Raw genomic sequence first — 21163 nt, 5'->3', positions numbered from 1 at the left:
GGTCGCGCTTGCGCTGACTCAGCAGTAACCAGATTGTTACTCTGCAGTAAAATCTGCTGCTGTTGCGAAAGTGCTGATGGATTATGCAAAGGAGAGAATAAACTCTCTCTTTGATCTTCGTACCTCAATTCCTTCAGCTTGCGCTGTCTCATCAAAAATTGGAGTTTCTCAAAGGATTTTAAATCTTTAAGCAACCCATGCACGGACTCATACTCTTTATGGTGGATATCTTTCATGTAATCCACCTGTAAACCCAATATGATCTGTTTGATCTGTTGTTGAATACTCATTTTAGGGTCTGCCTTGAGTAAAAGTAATTGTTTGTCCCGAACATAATTCGTAACTGGCTCAGTTTCTTTGTGTAATCTATATCGAATTTGCTCCTCGATCTGGAGTTGATCCAAGGACCCTGTAAATTCGTCTTTAAATTTCTTCTGTATCTCCTCGTAAGTAACTTCCTGATGTTCTGTACCATCTTTCCAGGTCTGGTACCATCGTAATGGTGGCCCGGCCAGAAGGGCTGGAAATAATTCCTGTTTACGGGCATTATTCCATCCATTTAATATGGCAAGGCTATCCACTTTATCTAAAAATTTTGAAACGTCCTCCCCGGCTATCCCCTGAAATGGGATACCCTCTAAAATAGTTGGGGGAACAAACTGCGACTGAGCCATTGTTGCGAATTGTGTTCGGTCTGAATCTCTAAAATCCTGATCCTGTTGCTCTAATTGTGGTGCATATTTCTGTTTTTCCAATAATTCTCGCTGAAGGCGTCGAGTTAAGATTGGGCTACGTTTAAACTTGGGGGTGGAACTTGCAGCTGGACCGCTGACATCTAAATTAAAACTTGTAGTCCCTCGTGCTATATCTAATAATTGATCTAAAGTTTCGTCGAGTTCATCAGCAAGGTGAAAGCTCGACATCTATCATGGCACAAATAAATTCTTCTCCCCCCATAAATGCAAAAGCTTTAAGCCCTATGTATTTTCAAAATTAATTTTGGCAAGGACATACTAACGAAACTAAATAAATGAGCAAAATTTTGGGGTGGGTAATGAACTAGCACTCCACTACGTATCAAAATTTGGGGTGGGGAATAATTCTAAACTGGTTACAAACTCTTTTCTCATCGCATTTCCGAAAAAATGCATGAGAGGCCCTAGCAAATCCACCACGTGTCAAAATTTAGCTAGGGGGTTAAATTTAAACTGGTTAACATTAACTGCAATTCTTTTCATTTCCGAAAAATGAAAAGGCCTCAAGCACTCCACCACGTGTCAAAATTTAGGGTGGGGTTGAATTTAAACTGGTTAAAAATATCTTTTCATTTCTGAAAAAAAATGAAAAGACCCGCTAATCTCCACCACGTGTCATTCTATAGAATGAAGGGATCTGAACCAGTTAATCGATGGGGTGATGTAAACTACTCATCATTCATCCTCTTGATGAGACCACTCGTCATTGACATGACGAGTTATTGCTTGGCATGCGAAAGGTACAAATAACACAAAGGAATTAAACTACTGAAAAGACAATGGCAACTCGTTGGATTTTGTGAACCGTTGAACCTGTATCATGGCTGGGTGTAGGATAATTACCTGTCTAACTGAAGTCTCTGAGCTGAATCGAAAATAGCGAAGTCCTCTGTAAGCTTCTCTCTAAGTGTTGACCAAAGCGTGCTTCCACTATCGACCTCCTGTCTTGCTGACCTCCTCTCTCTACCAACTCAATTCCCAAAGTCCAGTCCCTTCTCAGCTTGTCTCACCTCTATATTCCCTGGCCATCGAGCTCTTCCTCGATGCCGAATCGCCGAATCGTGTTTATTATAATTGCTACCATGCAAACCGCTGACACCAAACCCAGAAGTGTTACCTGTTTCCTGAATGCTCAGGAGGTTTGCATGGCACAACACAATGCATTGTAAACATGCCTAAGAGGCTTGAGACAGCTGAGAAAAACAAGTGAATGCCCTGGTCAACATGAAGCGTTCAGAGAGACTTAATAAAATAAACATACAATCTTAGGGATTGATACGATATGATTAACGTTTTTTTCAAAAATTTGCATTGCTTGATTTCCCTAACTTCCCCATCTCACGATCTCATTACTGAAGGATCCGGGCTCAAGCCCTGGCCTTTGCATGAGTGTTTCTTTGCAACCAATCTTCACCAGTTTAATTTAATCAATGTTCATCGTCATGGCAGAAATTAGGTAAAGCGATGGATGAGAGAAGAAAATACAAATAATTTCTTCTCAGTGGATCTGCAGGGCACTGTGAAATCAGGAGCCTAAGCTAAGCGTCAGGTCAACCTTGCAGCAGGTTTTAGCATATGTAGATCCAAACGTGCGCGCAAGAATATAGTTCCACTGAGACGGGTTCTATTCCGACACAACTGCATACTTGCAAGAAAACAGTTATTTAATTTGTAATATACAGACAAAATAATACATTGATTAGCAGGTATGGACTTAATTGGTTGCAATCACTGTGCAGACGAACTTAGAACCGCAGATTCGCCAACTCGAATCTGTATTGCGTTGAAGAGACATTGAAACTTTAGAGCGAGTCGAGCGAGACTGAATGCGTTGCAGAGCGCGTGAAATCGCTGATACCAGTGTTGCACATCCCACTATTTTAACCCTATGTTTATTGTAGAGCGGCGAGAATGGCTGAATCTCCTGTTCAGCGCGCGGTTTTACCCGAATGTTATTTTGGGCTTCATCCGAAAGGAAATGTTCTTCAAAGTCAAGCAAGTTGTTTTAAATGCATAATCCTCCTTGCGGCAACAAGATCAAAGTAAAACAGGGCGTGAGGTGATTTGCCGTCAATGTGCACACGAATTGTATCACGGGTGTTGAATGATTTGCGGTTTGAGTTTAGCAAGAGGAAACGATTGTTTGTTGTTTGACGACAAAAGAATCTCCGCGGTATTAAAATATATCGCAGTGAGAAGAAACATGTTTATTATTTGGACGAGACGTCCTTCAACTCGGTGAGTGGGGGAAGGGGGAATAAACCATGGAAGGATACCACCATGCAAAACCACCGCCAGGGCTGAAGAAACCGACGATGAGGGGAAGGGGGAGGCTTATTGTTTCACCCACTGGCGGCAATGAAAGCTTTGTTGAAGGCGCATATTTACTTTTCAGCGCAAAGAAAGGGAAGGGTGATTATCAGCAACAAATAGACAGACCAAGATTTGAATCCTGGTTTAGTGAAGTGATTCATAAATTGAAACCAGAGTAATAGCGACAGACAATGCACCTGATTGTATATATCACCAATAACAAATCATGCTTTTTTGGTGGTACAACTTGAAGTGCGTGTGTCTTACAGTAACGGATGTATTGCGAACGAAGCAACCAAGTTTTTCATAAATGTATTTCTTTCTAAACCAAAAACAATAATTTGTCATTAAATTCAAGAGGGGCCTATCGTTGTTTACTTTTATCTTTGTTTATTTTTATTTTTGCGTGCTCGAAATATACACACATGCTCTCATGTTTAGAAGTTGTTTCGCTCTTATATTAATGACACATTTATTAAATAATATATGCGCAGAAAGTACTTTTAAAATGTTATGTTTCAGGAGACAAAGAGAAGCAAAAATACAATCCACTTGACATGCATGCGGGTTTTGATGTGTTGTGCGGTTGGCAATACTGTAGATTTTCTCAGTGTCTCCGATGTAAGCAGCTCGGCGGTTGAGGAAAGACTGGCACGGAAGATTCTGAGCTCAGTTCTCGCGCGGATTGATACATAAAACCTGCTGCAAGGTTTACCTGACGCTTGGCTTAGAATTTTCTGTTTATGATTGTCCCTTACGACTTTCCAAGCTCTTAGCTACTTATTCCGATTAAATCTATACAGCTAGAAAAAGCGATGGGTAACAAAACACACCTTTAATCAAACCTTTTTTCTACTTTCTTCAATGATATTCATTTGGCTTTTTGAGTTCTGGGATACATTTTTCATTTCTATTTTTTTCATTATTCACTGCAGGCAGAGCACAACACGTAAGAACAAGAATGCACGCTCGTCACGAATTCCGGCCTGAATTGTTCTTTGTGAGGTCCGTTCATCACTTTCATCATATCATCACTCATCCTCATTTTCGCGATAACCAAATGTGGCAGAAAAGTGAAGTAAAATAAACTAAACCAACAACAAGAATTAGAACGCGCGTTCACTTGCCCAAATAAGTACATCCGTATTTATGATTGTTTAGCTTATCCATTTTTTTTATTGGAGGCCAAGAGATTAATATATTTAAATAAAACACTACTAAAACGAGAACCAGAGAGAGCGTGAGCATATATTTGTTAATTAATCATTATATATTCCATATTTTAAAAAAAGCATAGCCTAACATTTTTGTCTGCACATAAGACGTTCCAATTGCATAAATAATAAAAGTACATCCCATATTATACAACGTGTAAAAAGTAGTGTAAATACAGAGAACAGAAGTACTGCAGAAAAAATTCCCCTTAGTTCTTTAGAGGATTTACAAAGGAAGCAAAGGGAATCCAATCCCCTATCTGTCCTATAGGAGATAGACTGGAGGACCTGAAGGCATGGGCTTTCAACCATTGGTGCGGGGGCGAGGAGGCAAGGGAGGTATACTCTGGTGCAACCTATCTTGACAGTGACGTAGTAACAGCATTGCAAACTTCCATCGTTGATACTTTCACTGTCTGCACTAAGAAAAAAGACAAACAAGGGAAAGAATTTCAATAGTTTGAAATGCAAGGGAAGGAAGTCCAACATGTCGCAATGCGAGGTTTCTTTTAGAATGGAATCATGTAAAATAAAGAGCAATTAAAACGAGCACGATGTATAAATACAAGAAAATGAACGGAATCGGATAATGAATACGAGATGGCAACGCGCCTTTGAACGTAAAGTTCGCGAGGCTTGAGCACAAAAATATAGTTCCTTAATGAAAGCACGTTACAGCGTATACAGAGCATATAAATGTGTTAAAAATATTAGATACTTAAAAACTTGTTGAAATGTAGAGTATTCGGCACGATTATTTTGTTACAAGTCAAAGTTAAAATTATATATACTGCTCAGCAAAGAAGAGAAAACACCCGGAAAATATGCGAACTAAAATCCACCCCCACTTGTTTCTGTCGCGGTGAACGGCAGCAGACGAGAATATGGGAGAAATTCTTGTTTTCCTCTGCTCTCAAATGGCACGCTGTTGCCACGATGCCTCACAGCTGTTCTCTGACAGATGAAATTCTGGTGGACCTGCCGCAAAACGCGACGTTCAGTGTGGCGCGGTCAGTGGTTGAAGAAGTATGGATAGCGATCGTGACGATTCCCGATTTAAATAATTAAGGACAATAAAATCTATTGTCATGGTTGTGATTCCATTCTTATTTGGGGAAGTTCTGAAATTCTTCTCTTGCAACTTCCAGTACTCTGCCCAAATTACGATCCACATTTTGTGATGCAATACGACCCTTTATGATACCCCAAACATACTCAATAGGGTTTAGATCGCAATGATAAGGTGGAAGACGAAGTACGGTGTGGCCGTTTTCTGCTGCAAGAGTGTCGACCCGATATTGCGGGGGCTTTTTGTTGGTTTTGATTAGCTGATATAACTAATATATAATACTATATATATATATATATATATATATATATATATATATATATATTATATACTATATAATATATAATACTATATAATCCTAAGTCATTGCAAATAATGTTGCGAAGAGTTTCACGACTACCCCGAAAATTAATTTCTTTCTTTAATTTCGAAAGCACTTTTTTTTACTGTTGGCACTTCATGTTCAACCGTATAAAAATTACCAATAGTTCTTCTAATCAAACACTTGTCAAAGTCGTCTACAACAATTCTACGCTTTTCGGCAGACCTGTGCTTACCTGGTGTCGTAAATTTCCCCCGAAATTTCCTTACTTTCTAATTTTCTTAATGAAAGTGTCCGACATTCGAACTGCAGCAGCCGCACGCTTTGTAGCTTGATTGACAGGAAACGTGTAACATCCTTCTCTAGCTTCGTTGTCAAAAAATTTAACAACATTGGAAATCACCTCTCGGCTCTCACTATGTACGGTTTTGCCCTTCATTTCGGTACAAACAACATACACAACAGACGCACTCGAACTCAATGACCTTTCGTCCATGTAAGTTTGGCAACATTGAAAGGGTGTCAGAAGTAGGGATGGCCAAACGGATCCGGATCCGAAAAATCCGGATCCAAAAGTTACGGATCTGGATCCGGATCCGAGAGTTCCGGATCCGGGTCAGAAAGTTTCGGATCCGGATCCCAAAATTTCGGATCCGGGTCCGAAAGTTTCGGATCTCAATCCCATTATAATATTACCACACCTTAGTCCTACAAGAATTTTTTTCAAGTGTTGTTCCTAAAATACTTTGCTACGCATCGGCTAACACACTCGTGCACAAATGTCCGAAGTGATTTTGTAAATGCCATTGAAACGAATATGTATTCATTCGAATGTATTGGAAATGAAAACACACATAAATGTGAGACATTCTATTCCAGGATGAAACCTTTAACACATATAACAAGATAGAAATGTTATACAAAAACTATACAATTGTTCTACAGTTACAGTTTTACAAATTAAAATAAAACATTATAATATATGCAGTGTTATATAATTACAAAGTGTAAGACTAACAAGGGAGGTTATCTAAGTGTCCCCCTCCGATTTCCATGAAACTTGGCAGTAGAGTGGGGCCCAAAGGAAGAATTAGGTGTTTTTTTGTTTCAGCTAAAAAACTGTTTTAGGGGGCAAAACCCCCTCAAATGTCAAGATGAGGACAAATTGAAGTAAGGATCTGACCCCTGTGTCTTTCCGATTTCCATGAAACTTGGCAGGTGTATAGTGGAGCCCAATGGAAGAAATACGTGTTTTTTTGTTTCAGATAAAAAAACGGTTTTAGGGGGCAAAACCCCCTCAATTGTCAAGATGAGGACAAATTGAAGTGAGGATCGGACCCCTGTGTCCCCCTCCGATTTCCATGATACTTGGCAGGTGTGTGTATAAACGGGCCCAAATGAAGAAATACGTGTTTTTTTTTTGTTTCAGCTAAAAAACGGTTTTAGGGGGCAAAACCCCCTCAAATGTCAAGATGAGGACAAATTGAAGTAAGGATCGGACCCCTGTGTCCCCCTCCGATTTTAATGAAACGTGGCAGGTGTATAGATGGGCCCGAAGGAAGAATTACGTGTTTTTTTTTGTTTGAGCTAAAAACTGTTTCAGGGGGCAAAATCCCCTCAAATGTCAAGATGAGGACAAATTGAAGTAAAGATCTGACCCCTGTGTTCCCCTCCGATTTTCATGAAACTTCGCAGGTGTACAGAGGGGCCCAAAGGAAGAAATACGTGTTTTTTTGTTTCAGATAAAAAACGGTTTTAGGGGGCAAAACCGCCTCAAATGTCAACATGAGGACAAATTGAAGTGAGGATCTGACCCTATGTCCCCCTCCGATTTCCATGATACTTGGCAGGTGTGTGTATAAACGGGCCCAAATGAAGAAATACGTGTTTTTTTTGTTTCAGCTAAAAAGCGGTTTTAGGGGGCAAAACCCCCTCAAATGTCAAGATGAGGACAAATTGAAGTGGGGATCTGACCCCTGTGTCCCCCTCAGATTTCCATGAAACTTGGCAGGTGTGTGTATAAACGGGCCCAAATGAAGAAATACGTGTTTTTTTTGTTTCGGCTAAAAAACGATTTTAGGGGGCAACCCCCCCCTCAAATGTCAATATGAGGACAAATTTAAGTGGGCATTTGATTTATGTGTCCCCCTCCGATTTCCATGAAACTTGGCAGGTGTATAGTGGGGCCCAAAGGAAGAAATACATGTTTTTTTTGTTTCAGCTAAAAAACGGTTTTACAGGGCATAACCCACTGAATTGTCAAGATAAGGACAAATTGAAGTGGGGATCTGACCCCTGTGTCCCCCTCAGATTTCCATGAAACTTGGCAGGTGTGTGTATAAACGGGCCCAAATGAAGAAATACGTGTTTTTTTGTTTCGGCAAAAAAATTGTTCTAGGGGGCAACCTCCTCTCAAATGTCAAGATGAGGACAAATTGAAGTGGGGATCTGACCCCTGAGTTCCCCTCCGATTTCCATGAAACGTGGCAGGTGTATAGAGGGGCCCGAAGGAAGAATTACGTGTTTCTTTGTTTGAGCTAAAAACTGTTTCAGGGGGCAAAATCCCCTCAAATGTCAAGATGAGGACAAATTGAAGTAAGGATCTGACCCCTGTGTTCCCCTCCGATTTTCATGAAACTTCGCAGGTGTACAGAGGGGCCCAAAGGAAGAAATACGTGTTTTTTTTGTTTCGGCTAAAATACTGTTTTAGGGGGCAAAACCCGCCTCAAATGTCAAGATTAGGACAAATTGCCGTGGGAATCATCTGACCCCTGTGTCCCCCTCCGATTCCCATGAAGTTTGACAGGTGTATATAGAGGCCGTATGCCCCCTGTTTCTTCCTATGCCATATTTACGTGGTTTCGGGGTCAGATCCCCACTTCAATTTCTCCTCATCTTGACATTTGAGGGGGGGGGCTCTATACAACTGCCAAGTTTCATGGAAATCGGAGGGGGAGACTTAGACCTCCCTAGTAAGTAAGTGTATTAATTAATTACAAATCGCGCACGCGAGCACACACACACACACACACACACACACACACACACACACACACACACACACATATATATATATATGTATATGTATATTAGCAGGTAACAGTATGTTATAAGCACATTCTTACTTTCCAAAGAAGCGCATGTGGGATGGCAAAACGGATCCGGATCCGAAAATTCCGGATCCGGATCCAAAAGTACCGGATCCGGATCCGAAAGTACCTGATCCGGATCCGAAAGTTTTGGATCCGGATCCGGATCCGAATCTGAAAATTCCGGATCCGAAAAATTTTAGGATCCGGATCCGCCAGGATCCGGATCTGGCCACCCCTAGTCAGAAGTCGAGCAGTCCTTACTACCCCCCACCTCCCACCCGACCCAACCCTCGATCAGCTGTACACAAAATCGTTCCCTTCCTCCTGTGTGCTTTCTCTGCGGAGTCTGAGACACAACTGTGATGGAGAGAATCTTTGGGAGAGAATCTTTCATGCTTTGCGCGGAGTGATACAATGGTTTCGCATCAACCTGTAGTGCGGTCCTAGCTGACGTCACTGTCAAGATAGCTTGCACCTTAGTATAGAGGCAGAAATCTTCCCTTTCCCTTTCCCTTCGAAAACCCGTTTCTACCTGGAACTGAGGCGGAGAAAGAACGAGCTAGGCCGCTGAACGCAACGAGGGACGAGAAGCGCGTGAAAAAAAAGTGTTGCATATGAACTGTGGCTTCAACAAAACAATAACCCAATAAATATTGTGATTTGAAAATAATTAGAGATTTGAGATTGATTGATCTATCTCTGCTACACTAGCTACTCCTCAGTGCACGTCACTGTTCGATTTACACTAGATAAAACGAGTTTTTGGCTTGTGTGTGTGAAATAAAATATTGGGATTATAATTTAAAGAGAGATATAATTATCGAGGAAAAGCGGAGAATGTTCTAGAATCCTGAGGGATAACCCTGTTATTGATAATATTGTATGTAAACTTTTCTTGCTCTTTCGGTGTTGTCGCAACGAACTTGAGCATTATTTAAAGATTTGTCAGCATTTGGAAGTTGCACAACAAAGCACTGTTGAAGGCAGCGCCATTAGTCGGGCGATTCGTTGGATTACTAATTCTCTGAAAAGCTCGAGAGGCAACGTTCTTGAATAGGAGGTGGAGTCGAACTACAAAACATTTTATGTGCGGAACATTCCAGAATATAATATGGATATAAATGCGCGGATTCAATTTCACGGTTGGTCTGTACAACAGAATCATTCAATAAGACTTCAGGAGTAAGTGTGACAGTCGATTAGTGATCAGTCAGTGTCCATTGACAGTTTTATAAGATGTAGAGATTAGGGGGGGGGGGGGGAGAACTAGTGACACATTTTGCTGGAAAGTGCTGAAGTCTACCACTATTACAAGTTCGGGTCCAAAGCTGAAGACATTGCCGACAGTGTAGTGCTAGTTTCAGGTCATGAGCCGAAGAGAACGAAGGTCTCTAAAGTAAATATTTCAGCAGTAATGGGCATTGGAGCATCATAAAAAAAAAAAAAAAAAAAAAAAAGCTGCACAGATCGACTGAAAATCTAAGTTTTGAGTGACGATTTATTAGTGACCGGACCAAGTTTCCTGTATGCAGTCAGAGAGTTTCGTGGGTTAAAAAAGGACTTTTAAGTCAACTGTTTTGGAAAAACACTCAAACACTAACTACCACAAAGGAGCAGCCATGAAGGCCGAAAAGAGAAAGCAAGAAGATATTGCATATGTGGAAATTTTAGCGGAAAAAGCAAGCTCGACCATGACACGAAAACCAGGGTCTCTGGCATATATCGTGCCATTCTTTGTTCTACCAAGTGAGCTACAGAGTCACCCTTGGCTTCGCTTGATCTTTTGCTGTCGCTGTAGAGCAGTGGCACAGTATGCCTGGTGGATCCTGCATTTTCCGCTAAAATTTCTGCATGGCACATCTCTTGTGTATGCCCAACCGTAAGATGTTGCCTGTTTAATTATCTAGCACAGAAGAAGGAGATAGAATAAAACTAGGGACATTCCCACCGGTTGACAAGATATTTTTCTTCTGTGGTCAACACGAGCTGCCGTTTCAAGGTGATAATGAGATTGACCCACCAGGTTTCACACCGAAGCTACAAGCTATATGTGTCGCTTGAGGATTTCACAAATCTGGCTTTTCTTGTCACTCTTCCAGGCACCTGGCTGCCCAGGCTATTGATCTAGGAACAGGCTATGTAAACTAGTTATTGAATTACATACCACAAAAGAACACTTTGGAAAGATTGCTTTTATTATTTTTTTAAAAAAATTGCAAAAACATGAAAAGCTAAAATTTACCAAAAAAGGGTATTTTTTAAAAATGTTATTCATTCTCCTGTTTGACCCATATTTAGCACATGGTGATAAACTTGGGTTGTGACAGTATGACACAGGGGTGACCACAAGGGGGGGGGGCAAAATTTTATAGTTTAGATACTAATTCTATCTATATTCACACGAAAATTGGGTGAGGGGTTGTTTCGTTTGACTTGTTATTGATTATTAGGTATGGTTACCGTATTATGGACAGTTTTTGTACCTATGTGTGGGTGATCACAGCGATGGGGTTGAAATGAAACACAATATCTTATGCCTTTAGAATCAGTTTGGAAGGTGTGGGGGGGGGGGAGGTGTTAAGAATAAGGTTCGGTAAACTAATAATGGCAGTGACAGTGTGCCTGAGCAGTTCTGTATGTTTTATGTTAGCAAACATGAAAGTGAGACGTGCTTTTTCTTTTTGTGACTTTTAATTTCAACTGCAATGAAAAGTTTCGAATGTCATGCACATTTCGATTCTTGGCATCTCGGCCAGTGAGAAACAATGTCTTGTGTTTTCTTTGAGGTGGTTCAGAGTCAGCTCGGAACTTCTGACATGCGGACTTCAGTTTTAGTGTTGGATGATTTGTTTCGTTTGCATGTGTTCCTGTGCTACGACTGACTGAATAATTGTAAAATACTGTCAGTTTTCGTTCTCCAAAGCTTACCTATTTCGAAAATTTATTTGACAAAAAATGGAGTCAAATTATCGATATTCAAACAAAAATCAATTACTGCATGTTTATTCAAACTATATTTGTGTGTGTGGGGGGGGGGTGGATTTTGATGAACGACTTTGGGAGGGGGGATGGGCACCCCTGGAATGACACACACACACACACACACACACACACACACACACACACACACACACACACACATATATATATATATATATATATATATATATATATATATATATATATATATATATATATATATATACACACACAGTACCTCACTGTACGAATTAAGCTTCTTTTCTTTGAGGTGATGCTCACTCAGTGAAGTATTCGTGATTTCATTTCAGGAGGTAAATGCAAATTAGTATATGTTATCAGTCCGTAAACTATATTGCCTTGCAGTTCCAAGTACCTTACAACACTAATTCTAACCTAGGTCATTAAATCTTAAGATAACATTTAAACGTGTAATTTAGAAAGAGTATATTTACATTCTAAGAAAACCCAATCTTATGCACACCAAAAACTTGATCAAATTTCTGTTGTAAAAGTTCAAACTTAATGTCAATTTAAACTACCTACAAGTTTCTTGTGAATATTTTAATACATGTAAAATATCAGCACTATGCCATGAAAACGTAAATGAAAAACAGCCTGCTGGAACGTGATGAACTCTTGTTGTCTCCGCTCTGTGAGGCTGGTCAATTGCAGAATGGTGTCATTCTTTAATCCACAAGACTCCGTGCTTTTTGGCAGGGAAATCTTTGATGACTGGACCATTAATAGACTCTCTCTCTCTCTCGCTTTCAGTTCCATTTCCTTTGAGGGGATAAAAAGATCCCAGTTAGTCCCCGCCCCAACAGTCAATTTGCAGACTGCAGTATCTACAATAACACCAAGTGTATACAGCATACTGCTAGTTTATGGTACTCACGGGTACCCATCATGCATTTTTTTTAGCACTGTAATACAATTAAAACATTTTTTGGATGAACTACTGAATCATTATCAACACAACTTGGCACGATCGTAAAACACTAACAGAAATACACTTGAGATTTTTTTTCATTTAGGTTTATTGCAGATGGCCATAGGTGTTCTTCAAATAGGAATTTTGTGTAAAAGTTTTGTTTTTGGAAAGGGGATGCCAAAATTTCTTCCTACAAGTGTGTGATTCTTTGAAAAAAGAACAACCCTCTTTTTATGTGTGCAAACTTGCACATTTGAAAAGCCCATGCTTGGAAACCTTATGTTCCAAATGTAACCATTACAGGTTAATAATAGCACTTTCTTTGTTTCTTGCAGGTGTTTTGTTGGGTGATGTGTTGGGAATAAAGGCGAACTCCAAAAAGAAATTTCTCGTCACAGATATTTCAATGACTAACATCATCAGGCCTTGTTTGTATGATGCCTACCATGAGATTGCCTTGGCTGTAAAACGAGATGTGGAAAAGGTATAGTGAAAACGTTACATTTTTTGGAGTTCAAAACCAGTTTTAATACTTTCAGCATAGACAGTTCTGATTAATATAAAAAAAGAAAAGATCATTTAGATGTAGAGTTGCTAATCTAGGGGGGAAAAAAACGTACAATTCCATAATATAAATATTTGTATTTTTTCCTAAACTATATACCCCAAGTAACCACCACCACTGGATCAACATAAGTTTTTACGTGGGAAACGTTGGCTTTACGTTGGTTGGCAAATTGACGTTGGGCCAACGGTGGTTGCCAATGTTTGCCCAACCATGGAAACGTAAGTCAAAATCAGTTTTATAAACAACTTTTTAATGCTAAGACAACTTTCAGGAGAATGCTGAAAATTCTAGTGTAAAATAAGTGACACGTAACAGTCTTTTCGAATATTTCAGTCATAGCACATACTGGAAATATATTTTTAATGAAAGTAGAAGCTATTTTTAACTTGCAGTCACTCACCAGTCCTTTGTCAGCCACCATGGATAAAACATGTGTTAGGAATTACTTATTGTTTGTCTCTCTTGCTGTACTAGGACAAGAGCATTCTTACAGGTATTATTGTGAAGGTGGTTAAGCAATGTTATGTGCAGACTAAATTCCATGAAAGGTGGAAAAATAAGTAATCTCTAGAAAGTTTATTGTGCTACCACTTGTATGTAGGTACAGTGCCTTGAGAACAATGATACCATGTGACTGAGAAAGTGCTGGTTTTTTTTTTTAATTTTCATAAATAACTTGAACTATTGTTTACATTTGGCCTCACAATAAATTATGTATATATCAGAAAACAAACCTATCCATTCTTTAGTTTTCAGTATGTTGTGCCAAAGTAGTAAAACCATACATTGGCCCAAGGTTGGAACCACGGCCAAAATTACCGTTGGCCAACAGTATGTTTTGCGTTGAGCCAACTGTTGGCCAACCATTTTCAGCAGGATTGGGCCAACCACTTTTGGTTACTTGCTGGGCTAAAGGTATCAAAAAATGCACACATATAACTCAGTACCTATAACATTTGTTGATATATAATGGTTGTAGTATTATACCAGGGGACTAACACAAGTTTTTACAAATGTTAATCAATCTCAACGTGGACACCTTTTGTATCTCAATAGATGTTAAGATTTCTCTATCCTTTCTCTCCCCCTCCTCTCTCTTCAAAGACCAGCTCTCACAAAGGCATTATTAGAACTACTACTTCTGTTTCTATCACTGGCATATGTAGGAGGGGGAGCTGGACCTGATGGTGCTACAGAGAAAAATCAGATGAAAGCAGTGAAGAACTCAGGAAAAACCAGTGATAAATGCAAACCCACCTTAACCCTTATCCGGGCAAGCTATTTTTGTAATGTGTCCGGGCAAGCAGTGTCTGTCGGACACTGCATTGTTTTAAATGGATCCTGCCCTTCTAATGCAAGATTTTTATGTTTCATCGATGTGGAAACAACCGAGTAACATGATATTTAACCTAATCATCATTGCTATGTCCATAATTCTTGTATTCATCATCATCGTAATTGCATGTTGTTGTAATTTTTGCAGCATAGTATATGATACATGTTAGGCCAGAAGGTAGTGTGAGGAAATTGTTTTATTTGCTCATATATTTTTCATTTTTTTCTATTTTATCGCTAATAATATTTTTATGTGATGTCTTAATTAAATACTTTATTTTTTATTAAACATTTGTTAATACATATTCAAGTAATATTAAAACTTTTGTTTGTACACTGTGTCCGACAGACACTGCTTGCCCGTTTACGTAAGTAAAATGGAAAATATTTTTTTACGCCTGACCTACTTTATCAAACAAAGTCAAATATTGTGAAATTACAAAAAAGAGAGAAACAAACAAAGTCAAAAATATCACATTCGCAGGAAGTATCGTTTGAAGTATGTGAAAAAAAATATAATCAACAGTGTCTGATAGACACTGGTTGCCCGGATAAGGGTTAAAATTATCCCAATTGGCAATTTGTCTTTGAACAATATAAAACATAGGTTAAATATGGCAATTATCAGTAATCGCTGTTCCCTCCTAAAGCCCATGGTGGCACATCTGAATCACGTTACTCTTCCATGGCAGAGTGGTTAGCAGATCATTCTATGGCACCAGGGATCCTGGGTTTGAATCCTGGCATGTGTGCTCTTTGCGAGTGTCCTTCATCAATTTAATCATATCAAGATATTTTTAGTAACATCCACCCACCCCCTAAAATGCAGTTATGTAATATCTATCTTTACAATTCCATCCCCCCTATGAAAAACAATTCCTGCGTATGCCCGTGTCAGAACTTCAAATGGGACAAATGTGCCCACTAACTGTTCCTGAACAACACCAAATCAAGATAACTGAATTGGCATCCACATCTCAACTTGAGGCAACAAATGGACACAAATTTTGGGAGAAATTTCCTGCAGGCTTGAGCTTCAGATTAAGTATATATAGCAAGTGGTTCTCGCATTATAATTTGTTACTTTTGATACTATTATCCCAGAACACACCATACTTTATTAAGGTGCAGAAAATAATTGTTATATATATTTCATAACATGACACTTACGTTATTATTATGCATGCGAACTAGCAGCTATGGCCAAGTGCAATTTCAGTTGTTCTTTTTTAAAGTTCGCTTGACACACAGAAAGGCTAATCAGGATTAAACCTACAGTTTAAAGTGGAATCCGAACTATGTCTCCACTGAGCATAAAACCCAGGACCCCTTGATTAGCCAATAGGAGTGCAATAGTCTGAGCATAGCAACTATAGTCGTTTTCACGTTCAGAAGACACAATGGGCTCTTATGGACAATGCTTTTCTTATGGGAAAATACGAGCACGCTGTTGTGAAATTTCTGGATTTACAAATTTAGCTTAAGTAAAATTGGTACCTGCAGTTTTGCAGGAAATTTTGTAGAGAATACGATGGTGAACACAAAAAACTGGTAACTTGATTACATATTTTTAGATAAATTAAAAACGCAAATTTTCTGTGAAAACAAAATTTTTACATTGTTTTTATTCCTAACGTTGAAACATGCCGTAAAATTGAAGCATTCATTATGAAAAAAATTGACACTGTTTTTTAATTGTCATAGGTGATGGTGGTGCTCAGAATTTATCAATACTTTAAAGCATATTTGCATTAAAAAATATTCAAATAAAGTATGTGGAGATTTTTTATATTCGTGCAGTAGAAAATGTCGTCGCTGGCCATTTTTTGTTCTGTAATTCCAAGTAAAAACTTCCAGCGACAAAGTTGTGGAGAAAATAATGAAATTATTTTTTATAACCACTCAAAGGTTCCCAGAAATATTACTTCCATGCATTTTGAGTTTCTTTTTAACCCGAACCGCACGCGAAGTAAGGAGACGTTGTCTGGCCATCTTGAGCTGACTCACCGCAGCATTCCGGCTAATCACCACCAAGTTTTCGAGTTGTTATTTTATTTCCATTCAGTAAAAATATTAACTTCATGCAGTTTGTTATAATAGAATTGCAATTACTTAAATTTAATAATTGACAATTATTTCCAATGCTGCTGTTGTGAGCAACATTAGTGCTGTCGCAAATACACGTTGGTTTTGTTTACATTACTGTCGACATTAATACTGAAATGAAGATCACCTTTCAGTTTCCAACGTACACATAAATTCATAGACACCATATTAACCTTTGAAAAAAAGCTTTCCAACACGTGACAAAATATGGGGCTTCAAGATAGAAATATGACATGCCTTGCTTGAGTCATTCACGTCTTATCTGTTCACGTGGGCCATAACTCATTTGTTTGTTTGGGTTGCAACTTAATCTAACCCATGTGGCAGGTTCCCCTTACTTGAGTGAGAGATCTGCTTTGGTCTGTTTAGACTTTTTTCCTCTCTCGAAAAAGTGTTTTCAGTTGTGTGAGAGCTCAGTGATTTTTACTTTTTTAAGTGATTTCTGAAGTGTCATATTCATGCATTACACTCGCGCGTGTAGTGATCGCAATGGATCATAGTAAAAAGGGTAACTGTAATGTTCAAGGTATAATATTAATAATTACATATAATTATCATTATATACACAAAATATGTAACACCTTCATTGTGAAGGAAGGTCATCATTTCCCGGCGACATGAGCTAGCGCTGTATTGGCAACACTGTGCGGTTTCTCCATAAGCGCCGTTGTGTCTTCTGAACGTGAAAACGACTTTAGTATGGACTTTGTTTGGGTGTCTTTCATATGTTATTACTGTATCAATATTGGGTATACGAGGGTTACAGCAAAAGTCACAGCAACATTTTTTTTCACAAGAATGCAGGACCAGCACTAAAATCCAAAATATACAAATAGAAGGGGGCAGTGTATGGTATTGTGGAATGTATGCACAGTGTAGATCTAGTGTACCAGATGTAGGATTGGGAAGCGAGAAAACATCCTTCAAGATAGCATGGTGCCACATGTATTTACAAGTCTGAAAGCACAGGAACAAAAGAGGCACGTACTACGGTATGACACTGTTCTCCCACAGTTTCCACCAGCTTCCTGTGGCATTTCTTTCCCGAAGAACGGGTATTTTGATACACAAATGCTGTTCACGCCATGGCACAATGGTTGACTTAACACTTAATTACCACTGTCCTCTGTACAATAATTATTCATCACACTACCATCTAGTGATGTGTCCACATACTACGGGCATAGGCGTGCGCAGACCCTCTGATTAGGGGCGGCAAAAGCCTTGATGAAAGTTCAGCCGGGAAAGAAAAACCACATTTTATCTCACGGTTTTATTTTCATTGCATTGATGGGTGCATATATATATATATATAATGCAGCAACATAGAGAAACCACAACAAATAAATAAATTGTCTCTGAAATGTGCCACGCTCCTTTACCTCCAAACAATTGTGTTCATGCACTTAAGACAAACTGTTTAGCAGCAAGAGTCTGAAGTACTTAGTAGTTATAACTTCTGTTTCTGGTAATTCACAAATGCATTACAGAAAAGGACAAAATCGCAAGCATGAAAATTTTTAGATACAAAGTTTTGCAAACTGAAAACAATGTTGATTTAATATGACACAAAAAATTTCATGGGGCATCATGGCAATCTCTTTTTACAATTTTCTTCATTTAGATCTTAAGGTGCCTAGGGCCAAAACTCCCGCCACCCTTTAGCTACAGCTCTGAACTTGACAAGATTATAAGTCAAGCAGATAATGCGAGCGAAGAAAGCAAGAACATTTTACGAAATGTATTTTTATTTGTATAAAATTTGATATCGAGGGGGGCAATTTCCCTTTGTGGCACTCTGCAGGTGCTCTTGGCCGTCTGGAATAAATAATGCAAGAAAGACGTGAAAACTAATTCCATGTTGAATATCCTTTTGTCCTGCTACTCTTATATTCTACTTGTCTTGCTTTCTTTTACCTCAATGTTTGCCCCCCTACAATCAATTGATTTCCGTTCAAGGTTGGGCATTACCCTCCCCTGTGTTTGAGCCACTGCACCTCCTTCCCCCGTAGTTGATTTGAACTTGAATCGGCTTGAACTTTAAGAGTATAATATAGTAGTTTAATAACAGCGATAAGATTCCTCTTCACTAACTTTCTAGATGAAAGTATAATGTAGGGACATGGATGTCTGGAAGATGGAGCAAGGATGGCTACACCTCCCCCTTAGAAATGGAATGTCAAGCTAAAAAATATATACTTCATATGTATAATTTGATTTCAGTCATAGTAATTTACATTAATGCAATAATTTCAAATTCAAGTGTTGTTTTTTGAGGGGGCAACAATATTATCGGGATAATGTACTCCAGGGAAAAATACCTTGCTTGTCCCTCCGTCGAAAAATCTGCAGACGTCCATGATTAGGTGGGGCAACTGCCCCCCTTATGCATGCCTATGACTACGGGTGTAATGTTCTGAGGGATATACGATCTTACTGTGGTATCATAATTTAACTTTGACAAAAAATAGTTGCCATGACTTTTGCTGTAGCCCTCGTATTTATTATGAAGTTCCATTTTTTATGTGTTATAAAGATAAAAGGCATAACAACAATACATCATGGAGCAACGTAAACTTAGGGAAAAAAAAGATTTATGATAAGTGTGTTGCAAAGACACAACTATTGATTTTTTGTAGTATAAATTGTATTTATTTCCTGTTAAATGTGATGTGGTAAAGACAAACTCTTTCCATGAAATGCAAAAGTGTCTCAAACTGCAGAAATTTTTAAAGTCAATTTGGGAAAATAAAAATCTGGGAGTTCCTTCCCACAACTAAGAATAAACACTAATATGTTTGAAAACAATATAGTTCACATCCTCTGTGTCTACATTCATGAGTTATTAATTGCCAAAATTTACACAAATTTTAAAGAATATTCATATAGAATTCATGCAAAAATTCCCAGAAATTAAGGAATTCCGGTAAGTAAGTTATGCACAATAGATGGCAGTGTAAGTAAAGAACATTTCATCGACTGCTAGTTTCAATTGTAATAAGTCTCCCACTGCTCCAAACTGGAGGCATCACATACACAATACACTAGGGTGTTCACACTAAAAGTCGAATCGAAATATCAGAAACTTCCGCTGTATAATCTGAAAATCTACTTCTCTTTTCAGGTGGTAAATTTTGATGTGGTGGGGCCTGTGTGTGAATCCGGTGATTTTCTGGGATATGACCGTTCACTTCCGATCCCATCTGAAGGGGACACTCTGGTAATCATGGATGCAGGGGCTTACTGCAGTTCAATGTCATCAAATTACAATCAAAGAGGTCTTGCTATGGAAGTTCTTGTTGATGGTTCAAATTACTCTGTAATCAGAAAATCTCAGCAGTACTGTGATATGGTGGCCTTATGTAAGTTTCAATAAAATGTCTGTCAGAATTTTTATTTATTTCTTTGACATGGTTTGCTGTAGTACCAAAAAGTATGCAGCCATGTAACATGTCGGAATTGAATTTCTAACCTTTACATGGGAACAGCCAACAAATAATTACACAAATTAAAAGTTTTATGAATAAATTCTTCCTGGCTATCGACCAGGTCAATTATGAAACCGTTTTCAAGCTTTTGAGATACGAGGGGGTATCAAAAAGTTCATGCAATCACCTGGAAGGAAACAACTTTGGACAAGTACGAAATCATGGTGGTATTTGCCCTTCTCCACATATAGTCGCCATGCTTGGTGATACATTTCTGCCAGCGGTCTTTCACCTTGCATAAACCGTTTTTATAGAACACTGCATTTTGGGCCTGAATACATTGTTCCACCTCAGAAATGACATCGTTCCTTGTGTCAAAGTGGAGTCCTTTGAGTGGACGCTTCATTTCCGGATAGAGGAAGAAGTCACTTGGTGCCAGATCTGGGGAATATAGAGGGTGGGGCAAAATTTTGTATCCTAATTGTACTGTTTTCAAAATGGATGCATGGGCAGAATGGGCTGGTGCATTGTCTGCCAATAGCAGCACTCCTTTTGTGAGCTTTCCTCGCTTTTTCACCTTCAATTCTTCATGTGTGATTGTGTGACCCTGTGGCAGGTAGTCTGTCAGGATAACTCCCTCACAGTCCCAGAAAACTGACAGCATCACTTTAGTGGCTGCCTTTGCAGTCTTGCCTTTTTGGGGGGCGGTGAGGTGCTGTGTTTCCACTGCTTGCTCATCTCCTTTGTTTCTGGGTCATAAAGTTAGATCCAGCTTTCGTCCATTGTAACCAGTCTGCTGAAAAAATCCTCTTCATCCAGCTCACAGCGGACTAACATCTCTAGTGCTGCTTCCTCTCTAGTCCTCCCCTGGAAAGGAGTGAGCAATCTTGGTATCCACCAGGTGAAGCTGGTGATGGATGATATTCCAGATGGACCCATAACTAACACCGATTACAGCCATCACACTTTCAATGGTGATCCTCCTGTCCATTATCATCTTCTCCACTTTCTCCATCAATGTGGCATCATTTGTGAAGGATGGTCTCCC

General features: G+C 39.0%; 1 protein-coding gene across 1 annotated transcript in view; it reads left to right on the top strand.

Moving 5' to 3' along the window:
- The window catches only part of LOC145994160 (uncharacterized), a 93779-nt gene extending 73716 nt beyond the window's left edge, over nucleotides 1-20063 (top strand). The window contains exons 5-6 of the mRNA XM_083130252.1: nucleotides 13014-13162; nucleotides 19812-20063. Of these exons, the coding sequence (XP_082986378.1) occupies nucleotides 13014-13162; nucleotides 19812-20063 (401 nt within the window). The remainder of the gene's footprint in view (nucleotides 1-13013; nucleotides 13163-19811) is intronic.
- The last annotated feature ends 1100 nt before the right edge of the window (nucleotides 20064-21163 follow it).

The sequence above is a fragment of the Lepisma saccharinum genome, chromosome 10 (genome assembly GCF_977018435.1).
Source record: "Lepisma saccharinum chromosome 10, izLepSacc3.1, whole genome shotgun sequence".
In the NCBI taxonomy this organism is placed as follows: domain Eukaryota; kingdom Metazoa; phylum Arthropoda; class Insecta; order Zygentoma; family Lepismatidae; genus Lepisma; species Lepisma saccharinum.
Note: the sequence above shows the minus strand (reverse complement) of the source record. Positions and strands in the feature narration are given on the sequence as shown.